The sequence below is a fragment of the Schistocerca nitens genome, chromosome 6, assembly GCF_023898315.1.
Source record: "Schistocerca nitens isolate TAMUIC-IGC-003100 chromosome 6, iqSchNite1.1, whole genome shotgun sequence".
In the NCBI taxonomy this organism is placed as follows: domain Eukaryota; kingdom Metazoa; phylum Arthropoda; class Insecta; order Orthoptera; family Acrididae; genus Schistocerca; species Schistocerca nitens.
The window spans coordinates 371,976,330-372,001,166 of record NC_064619.1 but is presented as its reverse complement, the minus strand read 5'-3'; the positions used below and the strand labels follow the sequence as shown (position 1 = coordinate 372,001,166).

The following is a 24,837-nucleotide window of genomic DNA, read 5'->3' as shown; positions in this document are numbered from 1 at the left end:
GAGGCATCACAACAACGTTTCCCCGGGTAACGTCGGTCAACTGCTGTTTGTGTATGAGAAATCGGTTGGAAACTTTCCTGATGTCAGCACGTTGTAGGTGTCGCCACCGGCGCCAACCTTGTGTGAATGCTCTGAAAAGCTAATCATTCGCATATCACAGCATCTTCTTCCTGTCGGTTAAATTTCGCGTCTGTAGCACGTCATCTTCGTGGTGTAGCAATTTTAATGGCCAGTAATGTATAATTTTGTATTTATTAACAATGTTTTTTTTAGTCTTCAGTCTTCCTAATAGTTTGATGGGGCTTGCCTGGGATTCCTTTCCTATTCCAACCTCTTCATCTCTGGGTAGCACTTTGCTGCTACGTCCTCAATCATTTGTTTGACATATTCCAATCTGTGTCTTCCCCTAAAGTTTTTAACCTCTACGGTTCTCTCTAATACGAAGGACATTATTCCCTTATGTCCTAACACATATCCTATAGTCATGTCTATTCATCTTGTGTCTTCCGTATGTTCCTTTCTCCGCCGATTCTGTGGAGAACCTACACATTCCTTACTTTACAAGTCCACCTAATTTTCGAAATTCTTCCATAACACCACATCTGAAAAGCTCTGTTCCTCTTCTATTCTGGGTTTTCTACAGTCCATCCTTGGCTGGCGCAAAATGCTGTGCTCCAAACGCACATTCTTAAAAATTTCTTCTTCAGATTATGGCCAATGTTCGACCCTAGCAGTCTTCTCTTGGCCAGGAATGCCGTCTTTGGCAGTGCTAGTCTGCTTTTTATGTCCTCTTTGCTTTGTCAGTCAGTTGTTTTGCTTCCAAGGTAGCAGATTTCCTAACTTCATCTACTTCGTGATCCCCAGTTCTGATGTTAAGTCTCTCACTGTTCTCATTTCTGTCGTCTTTCATCAGTTTCCTCTCAGTCTATGTTATGTACTCATTAGACTATTCATTCCATTCAGCTGGTCCTGTAATTATTCTTCGCTTTCACTGAGGATAGCAAAATCACCAGTGAATCATGTCATTGATAGCCTTTCACTATGAACTTTAATACCACTCTCGAACCAGTCTTTCGTTTTCGTCATTGATTGGGGGGATGGGGCGGGGGGCGGGGGGGAGGGGAGGGGAGACTGCATCCCTGTTCTGTTCCCTCTATAATAGTAATAATTCGTTCTTGTTTTTTCAGTCTTACTGTCCCCTCTTGGTTCTTGTACATACTGCATACTATTCGTCCATCTCTAGCGTACTCCTATTTTCCTCATAATTTCGAGCATCTTGTAGCATTTTACATTATTGAACGCCTTTTTAGGTCGACATATCCAATGCACTTTTCGGTTTCTCTTCAGTATTGGGCCTTATTAAGCGCAACGTCAGAACTGCCTCTATGTTGCCTTTACCTTTCTCGAAGCCAAACTGATTGTCGTCTAACTGATCCTCTGTTTTCTATTCTTCTGTATATAATTCTTGTCACCAGCTTGAATGCGTATGCTATTAAGTTGAAGGTGCCATAGCTCTCGAACTCATCTGCTCCCCAAGGTTTCTTCGCAGCTACCTTCCTTGTATCTACGTCTGTTGTCCAACATCTACGATTGCTTTTACAGATGTCCATTCCTCTTCATATGAAATGCTTACTGTAGTATTCCGTATCGCAGCATCCACATCTTTAGCGAACTTTGAACGGGTCTCATCATTCCTTAGTACTTTAGTACCCCACTTCCTTCCAAACTGATGCTTCCAGACGATTCTTTTAAGCTTCAGTCTAGTCTTCATCATTACTGAATTGTGATATTACCTCGATCTGCTCGTGGGTGCACCTTGCAATATAGTATCTGGTTTCGGAATCCCTGTCTTACCACAATGTTTTCCGACTGGAATCTTCCCGTATCTCCCGGCCTTTTCGAATTGTGTGTCCAATTCTTGTGACTTTTTGACAGTGTATTTGCTAATACTAGCGGAACTTTATTGCAGGAGTCAGTTAGTCTTCCTCCTCTCTCATTCCTACTACCAATCCCATATCCTCCGTCACTCTTTCTTCTACTCCTTCCCCTACAGCCACATTCCAGTTCTCCAAGAGTATTAGATTTTCATTCTTTACTAATAAATTTTCTCATTTGTTATCCTTATGTACTTATTCTATCTTATCATCTTCTACTAGCGACGTTAGCATGTGTAACTGTACCATCGTTGTCGGCGTTGGTTTCTTTCGAATCTGATACCATACTGTTTACAGTAACACAGTCCCTGCCCTACCTTGCTGTTCATAACGAATGGTACTTCCGTTACACCATTTTCTTCTGCTGTTGATATTACCGCATATTCGACCAGAAATCTTAATCTTCTTTCCATTTCATTTCACTGACTCCAATGTACAGGGCGTAATGAGTATAAGTGCAGATATTTGTATTGATAATTGAGGACAGCGTACTGAACAACATTACATCAGTATTCACCTCATTCGCAGAGTAGTATGTTTTTAGGTTGGTTATAGCTCCAAGTACATATGGCAAGAGCATGCTTATTTTCCCCCTGGGTAGCAAGTTAGATATTGTGTGGACTTGTATAAGCGAAACACTGAGCCAATACTGACAGAAGTAGTCCACTTAATAGTGGAATTACGACCGTGCAGCAAACATCAGGTAGTAAATTATGTGAATTGTTTGTGGAAAAAGTGTTAGACGCAGAGAAGAAACAGCAAACACACTGATGTGTGTAGATATTAAGATACCATCTACAAAAATATTTGCAGGCTTGCCAGTTACATCTTTGATGTAAAGACGTTCTTTATGCATTCAGCAATACCTGAACTATTTAATATTATAAAGGTTTTGCCAAATAAGTATTCAGAAGGTATGTATTCAGATGTATCAAGTCAAGTGCAACATTTATACACTCCTGGAAATGGAAAAAAGAACACATTGACACCGGTGTGTCAGACCCACCATACTTGCTCCGGACACTGCGAGGGGGCTGTACAAGCAATGATCACACGCACGGCACAGCGGACACACCAGGAACCGCGGTGTTGGCCGTCGAATGGCGCTAGCTGCGCAGCATTTGTGCACCGCCGCCGTCAGTGTCAGCCAGTTTGCCGTGGCATACGGAGCTCCATCGCAGTCTTTAACACTGGTAGCATGCCGCGACAGCGTGGACGTGAACCGTATGTGCAGTTGACGGACTTTGAGCGAGAGCGTATAGTGGGCATGCGGGAGGCCGGGTGGACGTACCGCCGAATTGCTCAACACGTGGGGCGTGAGGTCTCCACAGTACATCGATGTTGTCGCCAGTGGTCGGCGGAAGGTGCACGTGCCCGTCGACCTGGGACCGAACCGCAGCGACGCACGGATGCACGCCAAGACCGTAGGATCCTACGCAGTGCCGTAGGGGACCGCACCGCCACTTCCCAGCAAATTAGGGACACTGTTGCTCCTGGGGTATCGGCGAGGACCATTCGCAACCGTCTCCATGAAGCTGGGCTACGGTCCCGCACACCGTTAGGCCGTCTTCCGCTCACGCCCCAACATCGTGCAGCCCGCCTCCAGTGGTGTCGCGACAGGCGTGAATGGAGGGACGAATGGAGACGTGTCGTCTTCAGCGATGAGAGTCGCTTCTGCCTTGGTGCCAATGATGGTCGTATGCGTGTTTGGCGCCGTGCAGGTGAGCGCCACAATCAGGACTGCATACGACCGAGGCACACAGGGCCAACACCCGGCATCATGGTGTGGGGAGCGATCTCCTACACTGGCCGTACACCACTGGTGATCGTCGAGGGGACACTGAATAGTGCACGGTACATCCAAACCGTCATCGAACCCATCGTTCTACCATTCCTAGACCGGCAAGGGAACTTGCTGTTCCAACAGGACAATGCACGTCCGCATGTATCCCGTGCCACTCAACGTGCTCTAGAAGGTGTAAGTCAACTACCCTGGCCAGCAAGATCTCCGGATCTGTCCCCCATTGAGCATGTTTGGGACTGGATGAAGCGTCGTCTCACGCGGTCTGCACGTCCAGCACGAACGCTGGTCCAACTGAGGCGCCAGGTGGAAATGGCATGGCAAGCCGTTCCACAGGACTACATCCAGCATCTCTAGGATCGTCTCCATGGGAGAATAGCAGCCTGCATTGCTGCGAAAGGTGGATATACACTGTACTAGTGCCGACATTGTGCATGCTCTGTTGCCTGTGTCTATGTGCCTGTGGTTCTGTCAGTGTGATCATGTGATGTATCTGACCCCAGGAATGTGTCAATAAAGTTTCCCCTTCCTGGGACAATGAATTCACGGTGTTCTTATTTCAATTTCCAGGAGTGTAGTTGAACAACTAGTAGACGTCGTAAATTCATCATTTGAGAAAAATATGTTTCAAAATGTTTTGAAAACTGCGAAGGAAACCCCCACTTCACAAGAATGAAGTCAAAAATCAAATTTCTAATTATAACCTCTATAAGTATTATCTGCTTTCAGCAAAATTATGGAGAAACTCTTCCTTATCAGATTGATTTGATGGGCGATTGGATCATTCAGTGTACAGTGTGACGTTACTGTCACACGTTACTATGCGCACTATGCGATGTTAATTCATCTTATGCCACTAGTTCGTGATTGTTTTTGTGAGAACACTGTACTTGGAAAGATAGCCTTGCGTCCTCCACGATGAGTTGGGATGAGGTGTGTGTTATCGGAAACGCTTCTATGGCCACTTTTGTTTGTGGAAGGCAGTCTGTGAATCTCAATGTGGAAGAGTGCCGTCTTTGGGTATACAGGCAGTATTCGTAGAAGTCGGGTAAAGGCTCGCTATGCAGGTCTTGGAACCCACGCTGGCGCCCTTCCCCTGTGGTCAATATACGCCGCAGCCATCCCACAGTCCCCAAAGAATAACTGAGCGCAACGTTTTTGCCTTTCTGCATGAACACCAAAGAGCAAGACCCTGAGGCACCATCCGACCATAGCTTTCTCTTTAAAAATTTGGTTCGGCCAATAGAATTTCTTGGCTCCAGATAGTGCTCTTCGCGCATAAGGCTGACCATTCGTGAAGGCACTGCTTCTATCCAGTACCAACTTTGTGTTTAAAAATGTGCGTCTTGAACGCAAAAGGAGGGAAGTTACGTGAGCTTTCCCCAGCATTTTCATGAGTTCAGCAACAACTCTCGCCTGTCATATTGGTAACAACGTCCATGTAGAGGTGTTTAAAGTCAGAAGATGGAAGGAGCACTAAAGTTGGAATGAACCGACGAGCGGCTACCGTCTGGAGAGGTAGCGACCCAGCGGCCCTCTGGTGGCGTTCGGCACTCTTTGCTGCTTTTCTATGATCCTAGCCAGCAACTTGTGTTGGCGGTTTGATTTATTGTAAACTGTAATTTTGGATTCGTTAATTTTGAATTCGCGAGCTGCACAGGTAACTATACGGTTGCTTTATTCCCGAAGCACCTTTCAGGTAAATTTTGATACCTCTGTGTTAGCGTCATTCTTGGTCTGTTAAGTTAATGGGCGGATAACATTACTCTGTCAGGTTGTTCTTAATTTCATGAAACATATGGAGCAAATAAACTCTTTATATACAGAACTGACTAAAATTTCAGGATCTTTAACTTGTCCTACAACTTAGGTGAACCATTAAAAATGAATGTGAGTCATTCTATACGCAATTGGTTAACTCCACTGTGTCGGCGTTGTCCTTGTGCACTTTTTCTTGTTTTTGGCCGAGCATAAGGATAAGTTACTTATTTTTTGTGAGAGCAAGGAGAACTACACCCGCTCCTCTTGTATTACTAAGATTTGGTTTTATTAACTGGGGAGAATCGAGTCCACTTCTCCTAGAAGTATAAGTTGGGCTTTCGCTGGCATTAGTTCACAGTAACCACCAGACCAGGTGCTTTCAACAGAAAACCGACTCAGAAAAATTTTTATACACTCCTGGAAATTGAAATAAGAACACCGTGAATTCATTGTCCCAGGAAGGGGAAACTTTATTGACACATTCCTGGGGTCAGATACATCACATGATCACACTGACAGAACCACAGGCACATAGACACAGGCAACAGAGCATGCACAATGTCGGCACTAGTACAGTGTATATCCACCTTTCGCAGCAATGCAGGCTGCTATTCTCCCATGGAGACGATCCTAGAGATGCTGGATGTAGTCCTGTGGAACGGCTTGCCATGCCATTTCCACCTGGCGCCTCAGTTGGACCAGCGTTCGTGCTGGACGTGCAGACCGCGTGAGACGACGCTTCATCCAGTCCCAAACATGCTCAATGGGGGACAGATCCGGAGATCTTGCTGGCCAGGGTAGTTGACTTACACCTTCTAGAGCACGTTGGGTGGCACGGGATACATGCGGACGTGCATTGTCCTGTTGGAACAGCAAGTTCCCTTGCCGGTCTAGGAATGGTAGAACGATGGGTTCGATGACGGTTTGGATGTACCGTGCACTATTCAGTGTCCCCTCGACGATCACCAGTGGTGTACGGCCAGTGTAGGAGATCGCTCCCCACACCATGATGCCGGGTGTTGGCCCTGTGTGCCTCGGTCGTATGCAGTTCTGATTGTGGCGCTCACCTGCACGGCGCCAAACACGCATACGACCATCATTGGCACCAAGGCAGAAGCGACTCTCATCGCTGAAGACGACACGTCTCCATTCGTCCCTCCATTCACGCCTGTCGCGACACCACCGGGGCGGGCTGCACGATGTTGGGGCGTGAGCGGAAGACGGCCTACCGGTGTGCGGGACCGTAGCCCAGCTTCATGGAGACGGTTGCGAATGGTCCTCGCCGATACCCCAGGAGCAACAGTGTCCCTAATTTGCTGGGAAGTGGCGGTGCGGTCCCCTACGGCACTGCGTAGGATCCTACGGTCTTGGCGTGCATCCGTGCGTCGCTGCGGTCCGGTCCGAGGTCGACGGGCACGTGCACCTTCCGCCGACCACTGGCGACAACATCGATGTACTGTGGAGACCTCACGCCCCACGTGTTGAGCAATTCGGCGGTACGTCCACCCGGCCTCCCGCATGCCCACTATACGCTCTCGCTCAAAGTCCGTCAACTGCACATACGGTTCACGTCCACGCTGTCGCGGCATGCTACCAGTGTTAAAGACTGCGATGGAGCTCCGTATGCCACGGCAAACTGGCTGACACTGACGGCGGCGGTGCACAAATGCTGCGCAGCTAGCGCCATTCGACGGCCAACACCGCGGTTCCTGGTGTGTCCGCTGTGCCGTGCGTGTGATCATTGCTTGTACAGCCCTCTCGCAGTGTCCGGAGCAAGTATGGTGGGTCTGACACACCGGTGTCAATGTGTTCTTTTTTCCATTTCCAGGAGTGTATAAATGAGCGAGTTCTGCCACATTTCGTATTTCCTGCATCTCCAAGCGACGTAGTCCAACCAGTGACACGTCTGAACACCGCTATGAAGGAAACAATCTTGGCTCCTGAAAGAAACTCATCTCCTGAGAAAGAAGATGGTGCAAATTTTCGAAAGCTCGAGTTTTAGTTTAGTGGTCTGGAACACCTAGAAGATTTTGTAATAGGAAGCAGCCGCGAAAAACTGCGATGTCATTCTTACCGATGTTCATAAATCTTACAAAATGAGTTTATTCTCAGCAACGGATAATGTGGTGATATGCTACTTCCCTTGTGGCGGAGTAGGACTCCAACCTGGGACCCTCGCCTTTCGCGGGAAAATGCTTTACCGATTGAGCTATCCGAACACGTCTTATGAACCATCGTCACAGCTTTACTTCCACCAGTACCTCATCCCCCACTTTCCAAACCTTACAGAAGTTCTTTTGCGTAACGTGTAGGACTAGTTTTTGTAACATTGACTGGGGCCATAGGGCAAGAAAAGATGGAAAACAGTGGCTGAATAACAGTTACACAAGCAGATAGCACATATGTTAATATTCTCATAGTTTTAACAAGTTTACAACATGTTCAACTGGTTCACATGGCTCTAAGCACTATGGGACGTAACATCTGAGGTCATCAGTCCCCTAGACTTAGAACTACTTAAACCTAACTAAACTAAGGACATCACACACATCCATGCCCGAGGCAGGATTCGAAGGTGCTAACGTAGCAGCAGCGAGGTTCCGAACTGAAGCGCGTAGAACCGCTCGGCCATTACAACCTGTGCTCTGTACAAATACCTCTCCTAAGATTGCCGGCCGCGGTGGTCTAGCGGTTCTGGCGCTGCAGTCCGGAACCGCGAGACTGCTACGGTCGCAGGTTCGAATCCTGCCTCGGGCATGGGTGTGTGTGATGTCCTTAGGTTAGTTAGGTTTAAGTAGTTCTAAGTTCTAGGGGACTTATGACCTAAGATGTTGAGTCCCATAGTGCTCAGAGCCATTTGAACCTCTCCTAAGATTCACCTTCAAACCAAACAATTAGGAAATTAAGAAAACTGAACCATAATAATTATTCAGTACAGGAAACCATAAGAAAGAAAACTTGCAGTATTGCTCAAATAACCAAACCTGACAATTAATTAATCTAGAAGCTAACAGATCTACAGAAATTAAAAATTACTTGAATTACTATAATGGACATGTTAATGATTTACCAGGCTTTGTGCTTACTCTGTGCAAATTCGTAACCTTACTGAACGTCCAAAACGTAGAAATTTTAAAAAAGAAATATTTAATACTACAAACTCACATAAATGTTCCAGAAAATTATGCAGGCCTGAACGCTCAGCTGAAACGATATAAAGATAACAGCAAATTGTACAGAACTCTTCAGACTATACTGAACTCACAGATAAACATTTGAAATGGCTTGGTATAGCATCCACTAGTGAACATAGAATAACAGTAATATTTGGAACGGTTCCTTCCCTTTCTGAAAAGCTTTCTTAGGTTCGAGCCGCTGCGCTGTTACAAGCAGTATTTTTATCATCAACCTTCGAGCTCCTTTAAATGTACACACAGAAGACGGATACCAGTGAACAGTTTAAATCAGGCAAATGCCTCTGTAATAAAGTGTGTACACGAAAGTGCTGAATCTCTATAGCTCAAGTAGCACATAAAAAAATACGAACAGTTTCGGGAGCAAATAATGGTGCACCATAAGCATGGAAAGATCTTTAAATAGCGACACGGTCATCAGTACGCAGTACCTGAAGTAAGTTAATGTTTGGCACAGTGACGACACACAATTTCTGGGCGTCCGTCTTCTTCACATTCCATTAGTAGTGCACAGTGCGCTCACACCGAGCATACATGGCAGTCCTCCGCGCAACAGGCCAAGCTCCCCTCCGCTTGGGCAAAGCCAGGTAAAAGCATAGTCTCTCCGTGTCGGACACTCCACTGTCAGCAACAACTTCCTGCTTACTCGCAGTACTGACCCCAATTCGCCATTTCTGTCACGAGTCTTTCCGCGTTGCGCTCTCGCAGATAAATCCTTCTCTCTCTCGGAAAGGTTTCGGCGGCGTCGGTAGAGATTACGGCCAACCTAGAATAACAATTCGGTTGTTGCCATTCTCGACCATAATGCCGAACACGGCACACACTCCTGGAAGAAATGATACTGCGGAGACGTGGCTGCGCCAAAGCCCGGGGGATTGTTTGTAGAATTAATTTTCACTTTGGAGTGGAATTGCGCCAAAGTTTGGATGGTGGGAAATCTACTAACGGAAGTAAAGCTATGCGGAGGGGTGGTGAGTCGTGTTTGGATACCCTAATCGATAGAGGACTTGCTCGGGAAAGGCAGAGGTCCAAAGTTCTAGTCTCGGTCAAGCAGACAGTTTTAATCTGCCAGGAGGTTTAATAATTCTTGTTTCATACCTTAATAAACACAAATTTCATTTTTTTAACATCATCGATTCGTTAAACCATTAATTGTATAGAAAAATATTACAGAATTAAATAATACATTTTAAATGCTTCATTGCAGGTTTTCCATTTGAAAATTTCTCTAAAGTGCGATATTCGCTATTAGTTATAACAATATTTGCTCTAGTAGGATCTGCACTAGAGATAGAGTGTAGGGGTCTACAGATTCTAAATAAAGCTCTGGTATCAAAGGGCTGTTCTCAGCAATGTGTAAAATCCTGTTGCAGTACATGAACGTTTAAATTGTAACCTCTTTCTGTTTTGTGTTGTGGCTCCAGTCCATCACTTCGGTTTCCTAACTAACCAAACTGTGGCGGATTCAATGACCTTTGCCGATCAACACTCAGGACGAAATGAAATTTCCACCACGAACAAGGCACACAGTGGATCCTCCTTCCCCATACTCAAATAGTGGGACACCTACCAAGATTACCACTTTATCACCTGAAACAGTCTGCAGCTTGTGGTCTCGCGATAGCGTTCTCGCTTTCCGAGCACGGGGTCCCGGGTTCGATTCCAGGAGGCGTCAGGGATTTTCACCTGACCCGAGATGAGTGGGTGTTGTTGTGTCGTCTTCATCATCATCATCATCATTCATCCCCATTACGGTCAGAGGAAGGCAATGGCAAACCACCTCCATTAGGACCTTGCCTAGTACGGCGGTGCGGGTCTCCTGCATCGTTCCCCTAAGCTCTGTCAAGAAGCATGGAACTTCATTTCCATTTCCATCTGAAACAGTCGATTAGATGTTGATCGGGTGCACGCGGCATAAAAATGAGAAGGGAACATTACAAAATTGAACGACGAAAACAGCCACGCGGTTCAAGTTGCCTATACAATCCCTTCCAGGGACAACACAAATTCGATTTCACGTACTGTAATTATGTACCGAATGTAAAAATTTTAAGTTTTGTCATAATCCACTCATTAAGAGACGTAATCTTGTTTTAAATGTTTAACACATTATGTCAAGTAAAACTGTGAGGCTGCATAACTCACAGGGCGTAAATTACTCCGATTATATTCGTCCACTCTTTGAGAATGAGAGCACTTAGTGACATCTAGTAAATTTCACACATAATTAAAATCAATTTCGATACTTAACCTCGCTGACACCACTAAAAAAGTAATGTAAGGGAATATTTGTCACTTACTACATTGTCTCTGTTCATGCAGTATAAGTTCAGCATCAAGCATGAAGTTTAAATTTATTGCTTTTTTACTAAGGGAATAGTCCAAGCCCACCCTGTGATTTTATATTCAGGAAGAATACAATGGATAATACGCACTGCCAAAATTTTAGCTGCTAAGATGCAATGCAAGTATTTTTTTTTAATTGTAGAAGTTAATCGTTTTGTCGCACGAAGAACAGCTTATGACAGCGGTCTGTCCCGCCTAGCTCGCGGAAGGCCGTGTCAAGAGAGCGTAGCGCTGTTTAGAGCAAATATCTGGAGTGACAGTCGCGAATTTGAAACACCTAAACCATACGAAAAGTGCCACGTATCATTAATGTTTTGAATAAGAGACGGATCATATTGACAACTAAACATTTGTATATGTAATTCTTACAAAGGTAACTAGAAGAGGAAAATAAATCAAGGTAGTGATTGATGTCACATTACTGACAACTTCAATCAATCGTGACTTTAATGTATTGAAATGAAATATTTCTTACACACATATTTTATAACAATTCCCTCAGCACAGTTCTTGTGATAATTTCTGAATAAGATACGTTTTAATAACGCCAACAGATTCCTGTCAGATCACCGGAGTTAAGTGCTGTCGGGATTGGATAGCATTTGGATGGATGACTATATGGGTCTACCGAGCGCCGATGGCAAGCGGGGTGCACTCAACCCTTGTGAGGCCAATTCATGAGCTACTTGACTGAGAAGTAAAGGCTCCGGTCACGAAAATTGATAACGGCCGGGATAGCGGTGTGCTGACCACATGCCCCTCCATATCCGCATCCAGAGACGCCTATCGGCTGAGGATGGCACGGCGGTCGGTCAGCACCGTTGGGCCTTCCGAGGCTTGTTCGATCGGAGTTTTTGTATTTTAATAACAATGAAACAGTTTCTTGTTTATTCCCCACAGACGTCACAACAAAGCGCGGTGTCATTTGAATGACGCAAGCGTTTTCCTTACACCAGACACATCCGACGACAGAAAAAAATATGATTTCAGGCACGTCACAGTAATTACTAGTCTTAATTAGACAGAATTACGGTAGAGTAAGAAAATGTCCTGACAGTTGCTCTGCTTACTGTGCTGTGTACCGGGCTTACATAAAGCAACTTGTAAAATGTGCCGATGCAAACTGATAATGCACTAATTACTGCAGATTAAGAATACTGTTCTCCTGAAAAACCTCAAAAGGCAAGCAGCTATCGTAAGTTACATTTTCCGGCAGTTTCCTTAAAAACATTTTCGACAGTCGAAAAAATTCTTTACCGAGAGTCACACTGAGTGTTCTCGGTGGAATCTGTATCACATCTACAGACTTTTTGTCGTCCTTCTGAAAGACAGAGGTATCGTTATGTCCAGGCCAAGAGTACAACAAAAGTAATGAATTAAATTCTTTTATTGGCTAGAAACCGTTTCCAATGAAATGTTAAAAATATTTTTTTCCTGTTTTTACAGATTTTCATTGGTCAAATGGTTCAAATCGCTCTGAGCACTATAGGACTCAACTGCTGTGGTCATCAGTCCCCTAGAACTTAGAACTACTTAAACCTAACTAACCTAAGGACATCACACACATCCATGCCCGAGACACGATTCGAACCTGCGACCGTAGCAGTATTTTCATTGGTCAATTGTAAGATTTTTGCCACTAAACAGTCATTCTTTTTTTTGTCCTAACATGCATTGAGGTCCAGGAAGACAGATACAAAGCTGAGGAAGCAGTAATCTGCTCATACTTATCACTGTCACCGTTGTATACGAATGAGTGATAGCATTAATCGATTGCACAACCGACTCTGTCTTTTTTCGCCTCGAAATGATAAAGTGCTGTCTGTTTGCTCGCAGTTCTTTCAGGAAAGCTGACTGATCGGTGTTAGACACAGCAAATGTGGGGACAACAGGAAGCTTCGTTTTCACGTCAGCTACGAATTAATGGCATCTCCTCTACACCTTTATTTCCGGAAACTTCGTTCTTTCGCGACTTTCTATACTGTTTATACTGTTTGATTTTTTGAATCTGTTCAAACAGGTCGAAGAATACTTGAAATCAGCAAAGTTCATCTCAACTGTGATTGGGACGACCTTGTCTCATACATCTTCACTTGCAACGGTGCATTGCCTCTCATAAGCAGCTCTACATGGTTCATAGCCAAACTCCTCTAAAGAACTATTGTTCGTCTTATTTACTCCATTTTAGGTGTTTATGTTGATTATTAATTAGGGGGGCGGGAGAAACGGGACTTTGTGGCTAACCTGTATAGTTTTTCTTTCATAATTTTGAGAGTTTCATATCGGCGCGTATTTCTTAGTTCGTGTAAGTCGTTCTTCCATTTATGCAGTTCATGGTCAGATCTTACGAAGCAAAAGCATGTTCGCACAATGCGTAACAATAAATGTTAAATATAATGAATATTGATTCGCAAGATTTGGTACGGAGGACATCAACTGAGAGGCACGATAATTAAGAGATACGCTTCAGTTGTACTGATATTTCTCGCAACCACGACCGGTTTCGAGATTTCAAAATCCCATCTTCAGGCATAGTGGTTGGGGCTCCTGCTGTTGTGGCTACCCGGCGGCGAACAATTTCCGCTAACATGCAATGATGGGAGCTCTTGCACTGGCTGGCCCGATCGCATGTTATGTATTACTAAATACTATAATTTCATACACCTGAAGATGGAGTTTTAAAATCTCGAAACCGGTCGTGGTTGCAATAAATATTACTGCAACTAAAGTGGATCTTTCTAAATTAATTATCAATATTGATTTTGTTTTATCTTCATTGTTAACATTTATGCTATCGCAAAAGCATGCCGTAATTATTTTGGATCTTAAATGAGTTGCAGGCCTGAGTGAACAATAACTGCGAACAACTGTTTCACAGAAACTTTTAACGAAAACTGAAATTCGCTTAACAAATTACGATCGCGCCTTACTGTGTTACCTGTTTGGAAATGCGCCGTCAACCAAGGATATGCGCCTGCCGTGTTGCGCGTGCACGGCCCACTACACTTCCGACAAGGATGTAATTTCTCAAGCCGCCTGACAAGCTACCAGTCTGGCACTTTTAAATAATTTTTTAAATACTTGCAGTGCGTCTTAGTGGCTTAAATTTTCACAGATTCTTTCTTCCGGTATATTGTTCCTGTAAGAAACATTTCCCACAGGTCGGATTGCATTCCCATGTAACTCTATTCGCAACATGTCTCTCAGATTGTGTGCTTATATACCACTGAATGTAACTGCATAATTATGTCGTTGTATGAGACACAGTTCAGGAGATGTGAAATCATTAACATTGAGAGGCATAAAGAAAACTAGTTTTTCTTAAAACGGTACACAGATTACTCTGACAATAGGCATCCAGTTTTGGTTTAGACTTTTTCATTAGTCTGTGGACGAACAGACTGAAATTAATAACGGCATCATAATTTCGGTTTTGTGTCTTTTACCATAAAGGATTTACACGCTTAACATAAAAATATTTAACACATTAACTCATATCTAAAGTACTCCGGCTTTTGAAGTTTCACTCTTTAAACAATTTTTTGTATTAAACGTATTTTATTAGATGTGTAAATCCGCCTGCTGAGGTGGGTGGTAACGTGCTCGCCTCCCATGCAAGCGGGCCTGGGTTCGATTCCCGGCCGGGTTGGAGATTTTCTCCGCTCGGGGACTGGGTGTTGTGTTGTCCTCATCATTTCACCACCGGTGCGCAAGTCGCCCAATGTGGCGTCGAATGAAATAAGACTTGCACTTGGAACCGGAACTTCTCCGAATAGTTGCCTCCCGGCCAACGATGCCATACGCTCATTTAATTTCCATTCGATGTGTACAAGAGATGCTCTCATTTCATTTCCATTAGATGTGTACAAGAATCCAAAAGTAGGAAAGGAGCGGGAGGAAGAGATCCGTCCTACCAAGTCGAGAGCTTACTTGTTAGAGCAGGAATCGCATCGCCTCCTCAACCCACACTTTGCTCACATCACCTTCCTAACATGTGTCACGTTCCCCGCTCGCCCTATTGGCTGCTACAGATGCCGTGCAGGAAAACTTCACCTGTCCGCATCCTTACTACGACGAACAGCCTCTTGCCAGAGCTACTGGCTCAGTTGGTAACGTAAGCCACGCGAGGCATTGCCAAGTATTGGCTGCAAACTCAAGTGTGAAGATATATATATATATATATATATATATATATATATATATATATATATATATATATATATATATATGTGTGTGTGTGTGTGTGTGTGTGCGCGCGCGCGCGGGCGTGTGTCTGTGTTTAACGTCTCTATTATTAACTCTATAAAAATTATATATTACTGGTATTAAAAAATAGTTGCTGTTGTTGTCTTCAGTCCTGAGACTGGTTTGATGCAGCTCCCCATGCTAATCTATCCTGTGCAAGCTTCTTCTTCTCCCAGTACCTACTGCAGCCTACATCCTTCTGAATCTGCTTAGTGTATTCATCTCTTGGTCTCCCTCTACGATTTTTACACTCCATGCTGCCCTCCAGTACTAAATTGGTGATCCGTTGATGCCTCAGAACATGTCCTACCAACCGATCCCTTCTTCTAGTCAAGTTGTGCCACAAACTCCTCTTCTCCCCAATTCTATTCAATACCTCCTCATTAGTTATGTGATCTACCCATCTAATCTTCAACATTCTTCTGTAGCACCACATTTCGAAAGCTTCTATTCTCTTCTTGTCCAAACTATTTATCGTCCATGTTTCACTTCCATACATGGCTACACTCCATACAAATACTTTCAGAAACGACTTCCTGACACTTAAATCTATACTCGATGTTAACAAATTTCTCTTCTTCAGAAACGATTTCCTTGCCATTGCTAGTCTATATTTTATATCCTCTCTACTTCGACCATCATCAGTTATTTTACTCCCCAAATAGCAAAACTCCTTTTCTACTTTAAGTGTCTCATTTCCTAATCTACTTCCCACAGCATCACCCGACTTAATTCGACTACATTCCATTATCCTCGTTTTGCTTTTGTTGATGTTCATCTTATATGCTCCTTTCAAGACACTGTCCATTCCGTTCAACTGCTCTTCCAAGTCCTTTGCTGTCTCTGACAGAATAACAATGTCATCGGCGAACCTCAAAGTTTTTATTTCTTCTCCATGGATTTTAACACCTACTCCGAACTTTTCTTTCGCTTCCTTTACTGCTTGCTCAATATACAGATTAAATAGCATCGGGGAGAGGCTACAACCCTGTCTGACTCCCTTCCCAACCACTGCTTCCCTTTCATGTCCCTCGACTCTTATACCTGCCATCTGCTTTCTGTACAAATTCTAAATAGCCTTTCGCTCCCTCTATTTTACCCCTGCCACCTTCAGAATTTGAAAGAGAGTATTCCAGTCAACATTGTCAAAAGCTTTCTCTAAGTCTACAAATGCTAGAAACGTAGGTTTGCCATTCCTTAATCTTTCTTCTAAGATAAGTCGTGGGCTCAGTATTGCCTCACGTGTTCCAACATTTCTACGGAATCCAAACTGATCTTCACCGAGGTCGGCTTCTACCTGTAAAGAATTCGCGATAGTATTTTGAAGCTGTGACTTATTAAACTGATAGTTCGGTAATTTTCATATCTGTCAACACCTGCTTTCTTTGGGATTGGAATTATTATACTCTTCTTGAAGTCTGAGGGAATTTGGCCTATCTCATACATCTTGCTCACCAGATGGTAGAGTTTTATCAGGACTGGCTCTCCCAAGGCTGTCAGTAGTTCTAATGGAATGTTGTCTACTCCCGGGGCCTTGTTTCGACTTAGGTCTTTCAGTGCTCTGTCAAACTCTTCACGCAGTATCATATCTCCCATTTCATCTTCATCTACTTTCTCTTCCATTTCCATAATATTGTCCTCAAGAACATCGCCTCTGTATAGATCCTCTATATACTCCTTTCACCGTTCTGCTTTCCCTTCTTTGCTTAGAACTGGGTTTCCATCTGAGTTCTTGATATCCATACAAGTGGTTCTCTTTTCTCCAAAGGTCTCTTTAATTTTCCTGTAGGCAGTATCTATCTTACCCCTCATGAGATAAGCCTCTACATCCTTACATTTGTCCTCTAGCCATCCCTGCTTAGTCATTTTGCACTTCCTGTCGATCTCATTTATGAGACGTTTGTATTCCTTTTTGCCTGCTTCATTTGCTGAATTTTTTTATTTTCTTCTTTCATCAATTAAATTCAGTATCTCTTCTGTTACCCAAGGATTTTTACAAGCCCTCGTCTTTTTACATACTTGATCCTCTGCTGCCTTCACTGTTTCATTCCTCAAAGCTACCCAATCTTCTTCTACTGTATTTCTTTCCTCTGTTCTTGTCAATAGTTCCCTAATGCTTTCTCTGAAACTCTCTACAACCTCTGGTTCTTTCAGTTTACCCAGGACCCAGATCCTTAAATTCCTACCTGTTTGCAGTTTCTTCAGTTTTAATCTACAGTTCATAACAAATAATTTGTAGTCAGAGTTCTCATTTGCCCCTGGAAATGTCTTACAATTTAACACCTGGTTCCTAAATCTCTGTCTTACCATTATATAATCTATCTGAAACCTTTTAGTATCTCCAGGCGTCTTCCATGTATACAACCTTCTTCCGTGATTCTTGTACCAAGTGTTAGCTATGATTAAGTTATTCTCTGCGCAAAATTCTACCAGGCAGCTTCCTCTTTCTTCTCTTAGCCCCAATCCATATTCACCTACTACGTTTCCTTCTCTCCCTTTTCCTACTGTCGAATTCCAGTCACCCATGACTATTAAATTTTCATCTCCCTTCACTACCTGAATAATTTCTTTTATCTCATCATACATTTCATCAATTTCTTCATCATCTGCAGAGCTAGTTGGCATATAAACTTGTACTACTGTAGTGAGGTATATATAACAGACACGTATTCCAATGCAGCGGTCTAAGGCGATGCAGTCGTGGACTGTGCGGGTGGTTCCGGCGGAGGTTCGAGTCCTCCTTCGGGCATAGGTGTGTGTTTGTCCTTAGGATAATTTAGGTTAAGTAGTGTGTACGCTTAGGGACTGATGACCTTAGCAGTTAAGTCCCATAAGATTTCACACACATTTTTTTATTCCAATCCAACGTTGTGTCAAAACTTCAAAGAATTCGGTCAAAAAATTCCGGAGATTTACTACTAAGTACATTTACAGTTTCTATGTAATTACAAACGTAGACATTCATTTCTTCAAAATCTCAAATCTGCGAAAGTTCTTCAAGGATTGCTTTGAAATATTGACATAACATTGCATTCGAATACCCACGCGTTTTATATACCTACTGGAGTTCCATCTTGTCTGTATGTAATGTACGTGTAATAGAAGGGGAAATGCTATAAAAATGTATGTTGGTTTGTTCAAAATCGTTAATCTCCGAAAGTTCTTGACCGATTCGTTTCAAATTTTGACAAAACATTGAATTTTACAACGGGCGTGTTTTTAGTTACTTAATTCTTTAATATATAAGTAAAGGCAAAACATTTTTAACAAAAATTTCAAAATGTACCTTTCCGATTTACTTCATTTCTTTACACGTTACTGTAATAAACGTATATATACGCTACTAGCAAGCAGGAAGGTTGTATTTATGGTACACTGGTTCACGATTAAAATCCTACTACAGAATCTGAATTTGGAATAACAGTCAATGTCTGAGAGAGTGGGAAAGATGATGTGGACAGAAGGGTGGGAGGAAATAGACACAGAAAACGAGGAGGAGGAGATGGAGAGGTAGTGGGGAGCAGGAGGAGGTAGAAAGAGAGGGGAGGAGGAGTAAAGAGAAAGGGAGGGGGGATGGACAGAGAGATGGGGAAAGAGGAGTGGATGGACAAAGAAAGGTGAAGGGGGAGATGGACAGAAACAGAGGAGAGAAGGAGATCAGTGCGTATATCCAATTTCAATACTTATTAGAAACGTCTGCTTTCTGTTTTCTTTCTTTTCCATTTAAGCTGACTGAGCCACACCACAGCGTGGCCGAATACAGCTAGTTGCTACTAAATTATTCCCTGCACCCCCGGGACTGACACCTTGTATGGCTGATTTGTGTGCGAACCTTACAGCTGGTTCTATGTTAATCTTTTTGATTTGTGTGTCCGCAGACCGGTCGAAGAGTGACTCCGAGTGCCGGGACGTGCTGCGAGTGTCCGGGGGCGACGGCGAGCGGCCGCTGTTCGAGGAGTGCGGCGAGCTGCCGCGCCTCGTCAGGCTCAGCTCCGCGGACCGCGAGCTGGCCGTCTCCGTCCTCACCACCTCCAAGACGCTCTTCGTCCGCAGGGGCGTCCTCATGTACTACGCCGGTGAGACACCCAGCCACACTCGTATCAGAAAACTAACACTTTTATGTTGTTTTGTCTTGTTACTTGTTGCAAGTTGGGAAAGTATTTATAAACTCAGCTGCGGTCTGGGAAGCTAATTTAATGTGGTGATGGAATTATTAGGCTTGGAAAGCAAATGCATTACACCACACATTGAGAGTAAAAGGAAAACAATAATTTGCTCGTTGTATTACGAGGAGTGTCCAATAAGTAATGCATCACTCTCCTTTTTCTCGGCCAGTATCGTTTGAAAAAAATGTGGGTTTTGTTATGGGACACCGTCGAATATTCACTCTACAGCCCATATAGTTTCATGAAGTTCCCACAGGCTGCAGCGCTATACGTAACCTTCACAATGGCGTCAGCAATGGAGGTGCGGTCCGAGCAGAGAGGTGCCACTGAGTTTCTTTTCGCGAAAATTCGGAGCACTGCAACAATTCATAGCAGAATGTATATGCAGACCTGGAAGTGAACAAAAGTACGGTGAGTCGGTGGGCGAGGTGTCTGCCATCATCGTACACTAATGGCCATTAAAATTGCTACACCAAGAAGAAATGCAGATGATAAACGGGTATTCATTGGACAAATATATTATACTAGAACTGACATGTGATTACATTTTCACGCAATTTGGGTGCATAGATCCTGAGAAATCAGTACCCAGAACAACCATCTCTGGCCGAAATAACGGCCTTGATACGCCTGGGCATTGAGTCAAACAGAGCTTGGATGGCGTGTACAGGTACAGCTGCCCATGCAGCTTCAACACGATACCACAGTTCATCAAGAGTAGTGACTGGCGTATTGTAACGAGCCAGTTGCTCGGCCATCATTGATCAGACGTTTTCCATTGGTGAGAGATCTGGAGAATGTGCTGGCCAGGGCAGCAGTCGAACATTTTCTGTGTCCAGAAAGGCCTGTACAGGACCTACAACATGCGATCGTGCATTATCCTGCTGAAATGTAGGGTTTCGCAGGGATCGAATTAAGGGTAGAGCCACGGGTCTTAACACATCTGAAATGTAACGTCCACTGTTCAAAGTGCCGTCAATGCGAACAAGAGGTGACGTAGACGTGTAACCAATGGCACCCCATACCATCGCGCCGGGTGATACGCCAGTATGGCGATGACGAATAGACGCTTCCAATGTGCGTTCGCTGCGATGTCGCCAAACACGGATGTGACCATTATGATGCTGTAAAGAGAACCTGGATTCATCCGAAAAACTGACGTTTTGCCATTCGTGCACGCATGTTAGTCGTTGAGTACACTATCGCAGGCGCTCCTGTCTGTGATGCACCGTCAAGGGTAACAGCAGCCATGGTCTCCGAGCAGATTGTTTATGCTGCTGCAAACGTCGTCGAACTATTCGTGCAGATGGTTGTTGTCTTGCAAACGTCCCCATCTGTTGACTCAGGGATCGAGACGTGGCTGCACGATCCGTTACAGCCATGCGGATAAGATACCTGTCATCTCGACTGCTAGTGATACGAGGCCGTTGGGATCCAGCACGGCGTTCCGTATTACCCTCCTGAACCCACCGATTCCATATTCTGCTAACAGTCATTGGATCTCGACCAACGCGAGGAGCAATGTCGCGATACGATAAACCGCAATCGCGATAGGCTACAATCCGAAACGTGATGTTAAACATTTCTCCTCCTTACACGAGGCATCACAACAACGTCGGTCAACTGCTGTTTGTGTATGAGAAATCGGTTGGAAACTTTCCTCATGTCAGCACGTTGTAGGTGTCGCCATCGGCGCCAACCTTGTGTGAATGCTCTGAAAAGGTAATCATTTGCATATCACAGCATCTTCTTCGTGTCGGTTAAATTTCGCGTCTCTAACACGTCATCTTCGTGGTGTAGCAATTTTAATGGCCAGTAGTGTATATAGGACGCGCAAACCTGTCCGATCTCCCGCGTGCCGACACACCGTACACAACTGCGAATTCTACAACGTTGGAGCGTCGGACACTCTCATTGGTGGTGACCGGCGAATCACAATGAAACACTTCGCGCACAACTGAACTCCCCTGTTGGTAGTGCTGACACACTTGTCTACCAGTTGGGTTACTTAAAGATGTGGACCGATTGGATTCTTCGCCACCTAACAGACGACCATAATGAACAACGAAGGACCATCTGTGCGGAATTGCTTCCACGATGCGAGGCTGGTAGTAAAAATTTTTTGCCGAATACCGTCACAGACGATGAAAAATGGTTTCATCACTTCGGACCGGAAACAGGACGGCAATCCATGGAGTGACGTCACACCGCCTCGTCCGAAGAAAAAGTTCAAAGCCTCAAACTCAGCTGGTAAAGTCATGTCGACGATGCTGAACCTGTTATTCTGTTAGATGTCCTTCCTCATGGTGCGAAGATCAATTCGGAAGTGTATAGTGCTATACTCAGGAAATTGGAGGAACGATTTCAGCTTGTTCGTTGCAAAAAAAAATGCAAACGAACTTCTCCTTGACAACGGAAGGCCTCGCATAAGTCTGTACTCCCGAGAGGAGCTCAAAACACTTCAGTCGATTGTTCTTCCTCATCCGTCCTAAAACACCGATCTCACACCTTCGTATTTCAATCTGTTTCTCCCAATTAAGGACGCGCTCCGCAAGCAGCAATACGTGGAAGACGGGGACGTTGTTGATGCAGCAAGACGTCACCTCCGACGTCGGCCAGTAGAGTGATACCATGCTGGCACACAGGTCGTCCCAGTATGTTGGCGTAAGGCCTTAGCACGAAATATAGGGTTTTATAACCAAAAGCCTGATAAATAATATCGTTTGTTGGAATTCCGAACAAAAGTAACATGCTTTCAGAAAAAAGCCCCTTGTAAAAACCACCTCCAGGCTATTTTACTGGGTGTTAGTAATTACGAGACAAATGAAGCACTAGCAGTCAGACTTTTATGAATCATTATAACACATTACAAGGCGTTATATCGACGATATGATAGCGACGAGTCACTCATGCTGCACGTGCAAAGTGGCAACATTTCTGGGTGTCGTCTGTTATGTGCACGGTCGTGCCCAGGTTGAACTGGACCCACTGTCTACCAACCCCGGTTGTGTAATAAGCATTACCTACACTCAGAAGCAATGTCTTGAGCGACAGGCCTACGAGTACTCCTCCCAAAAAATGGTTCAAATGGCTCTGAGCACTATGGGACTCAACTGCTGAGGTCATAAGTCCCCTAAAACTTAGAACTACTTAAATCTAACTAACCTAAGGACAGCACACACATCCATGCCCGAGGCAGGATTCGAACCTGCGACGGTAGCGGTCACGCAGTTCCAGACTGTAGCGCCTAGAACCGCTCGGCCACTCCGGCCGGCTAACTCCTCCCACTTCTTACCCTTTCGTCTGCACTTAATAGAGATCTTGCCCATCTACACCTCTACATTTTATTTCTTTCAACTGATTATTATTCCTCCTATGTGCCATGAGGATATATTCATATCTTTCTCAATATCTGTGCACTTTTCTCTAAACGATTCTGATTTATCCCGTTTTAACCTCCCGGTACTTTTATTCGTAACCGACTTATACTGCTGATTTGATACTTAATTCGTAAGATTCTTGTTTTTTCTTACGTCATTCACAAGCTTGAGTATTTCATGAATCATTCGTGGCTTCCTTGCCTCCATTTTATACCTACTCTATCCTACTTATTTTCTTCTTTGCTGTATGCCACTCCTTTTGTACTGAACTACACCTTTACTTAAGACATTGGTCACTGCCTCAGAGGATCTCCACTTCGCCGCGTTCTGTCGTAAATTTTCAGTATTCCGTCATATATTCCTTTTTATTTATCTTCTTGAATCTGCCTGCGTTTGATCCCTACAAAGTTACGGTCTTTCTCTATATCAGCACCTACGTATGCTTCGCAGTCTGGGATTTCATTAGTAGAACTTGTCTAACGATAATGTGGTTCAGTTAACATCTCCCAGTGTGTACTGGTCTTTGTGTACGTGTATCTTATTCTCTTATGATTTTGAATAGGGCATTCGCTACAACCACTGCAACCTCTCTCTCCTCTCAACTCTTTCACCAGCAACGCCATCTTCCATTCCTTCCATTTTCACGGCCTTCCAATCTCCTACGAGTACTAAATTTTCATCCCTTTCACATATTTAATCAATATAGTAAAATCCCTGTATACCGCGGCCCGATACACTACGAATTTAGATACAACACTGTGTAAAAATCTAATTTGTTTACAAGTAGCGTTTCTGTAGCATAATTTACCTCAACAACCCTCAAGCTATCAAAATAATAACCGACAGAGATAAGAATAACTAAACTCAACCCTTCTTTTGTCTTAGTATCATTATATCAGTATGTCACTGGACAGAAACCTGAATATACGCGTCACGATTAACACTGTGACACAGGCAACAAGTTGACTACGTAAAAATTCTTGCAAATACTACAAATGAGCACAGCCATAATGCGCATCAGGCAATATCCTTTAAGACTTTAGATTTCTCTCTGTACGTTACGTTGTCGCAGAAATGAAAATGATTTTCTATGAGTAATAAACCAAAAATTATTGTTCATATGAAGAATGGTGATACACCTGCAAGTTTAGCAAGTGACTATGGTATACCTGAAGGAACATCCAGGGGATGGGTGAAAGAAGAGGGTAGAGGTTTTATAAACACAGTTGAAAGTGATGAAGGAATGGACAGAAAGTGGACGAAACTAGTAAAAGACAGTGAAACTGACGATTGTTTTAAAAAGATGCTTTTTAATAAAGCGAAGTGAAGGTGTGCCACTTCCCGCATCATTTATTAAAGCCCAAGCAGCCAAATTTCAGTTTGATTTAAATGACAACGAATAATTCACAGCTTCCTATGGATGGTATTCAAGATGGAAATGTCGCGATGGTATTAGCCAAACGAGCACTGAAGGCGAAACAGGTCTTCAGATGCTGAATCTGCTTCACAGTTTTCTGAAATTCTACCATAAGTAATGATGAAAATTTAAATAATCGTCAAGTGTATAATTGTGAGTATGTGTCGCTTTATTATCGATTACTTCCAGCCAGAACTCTCGATGTAAAAAAGTAAAGAAATAACTCGGTTTTCAAAATGATTTAAGTCAGAATTACTCTCGTCTTTGCAACAAATAAATAAGCTGAAAGTTAGCTGAAAACTCTTTTTAAAGGCAAAAGTAAAAGCTTAGATATTTCATTTAAACGCGTTATCATTTCCGTTAATTTACATTCATTGAAAGACTGGTTCTATGACATGCGATATCTTCATAAAGCGGTTTCAAGTACAGCTTGTTCCGTTAGCGAGAAAGCACCTACGATTACTTAAGCTGAGAGAAGAAGCTCTGCTAATTCTCGATCACTGTGTAGTTCATACACCTGCTAATATATTGCAGTCGGAGTTTCGCCTGAAAACACGACACCGGTAATTCAGCCGTTGGATCAGGACACTAAT

At 43.7% G+C, this 24,837-nt stretch overlaps 1 protein-coding gene across 1 annotated transcript in view; it reads left to right on the top strand.

Moving 5' to 3' along the window:
* LOC126262475 (uncharacterized) overlaps positions 1-24,837 on the top strand; it is a 505,580-nt gene that overhangs the window by 453,889 nt on the left and 26,854 nt on the right. The window contains exon 5 of the mRNA XM_049959139.1: positions 19,160-19,357. Within this exon, the coding sequence (XP_049815096.1) occupies positions 19,160-19,357 (198 nt within the window). The remainder of the gene's footprint in view (positions 1-19,159; positions 19,358-24,837) is intronic.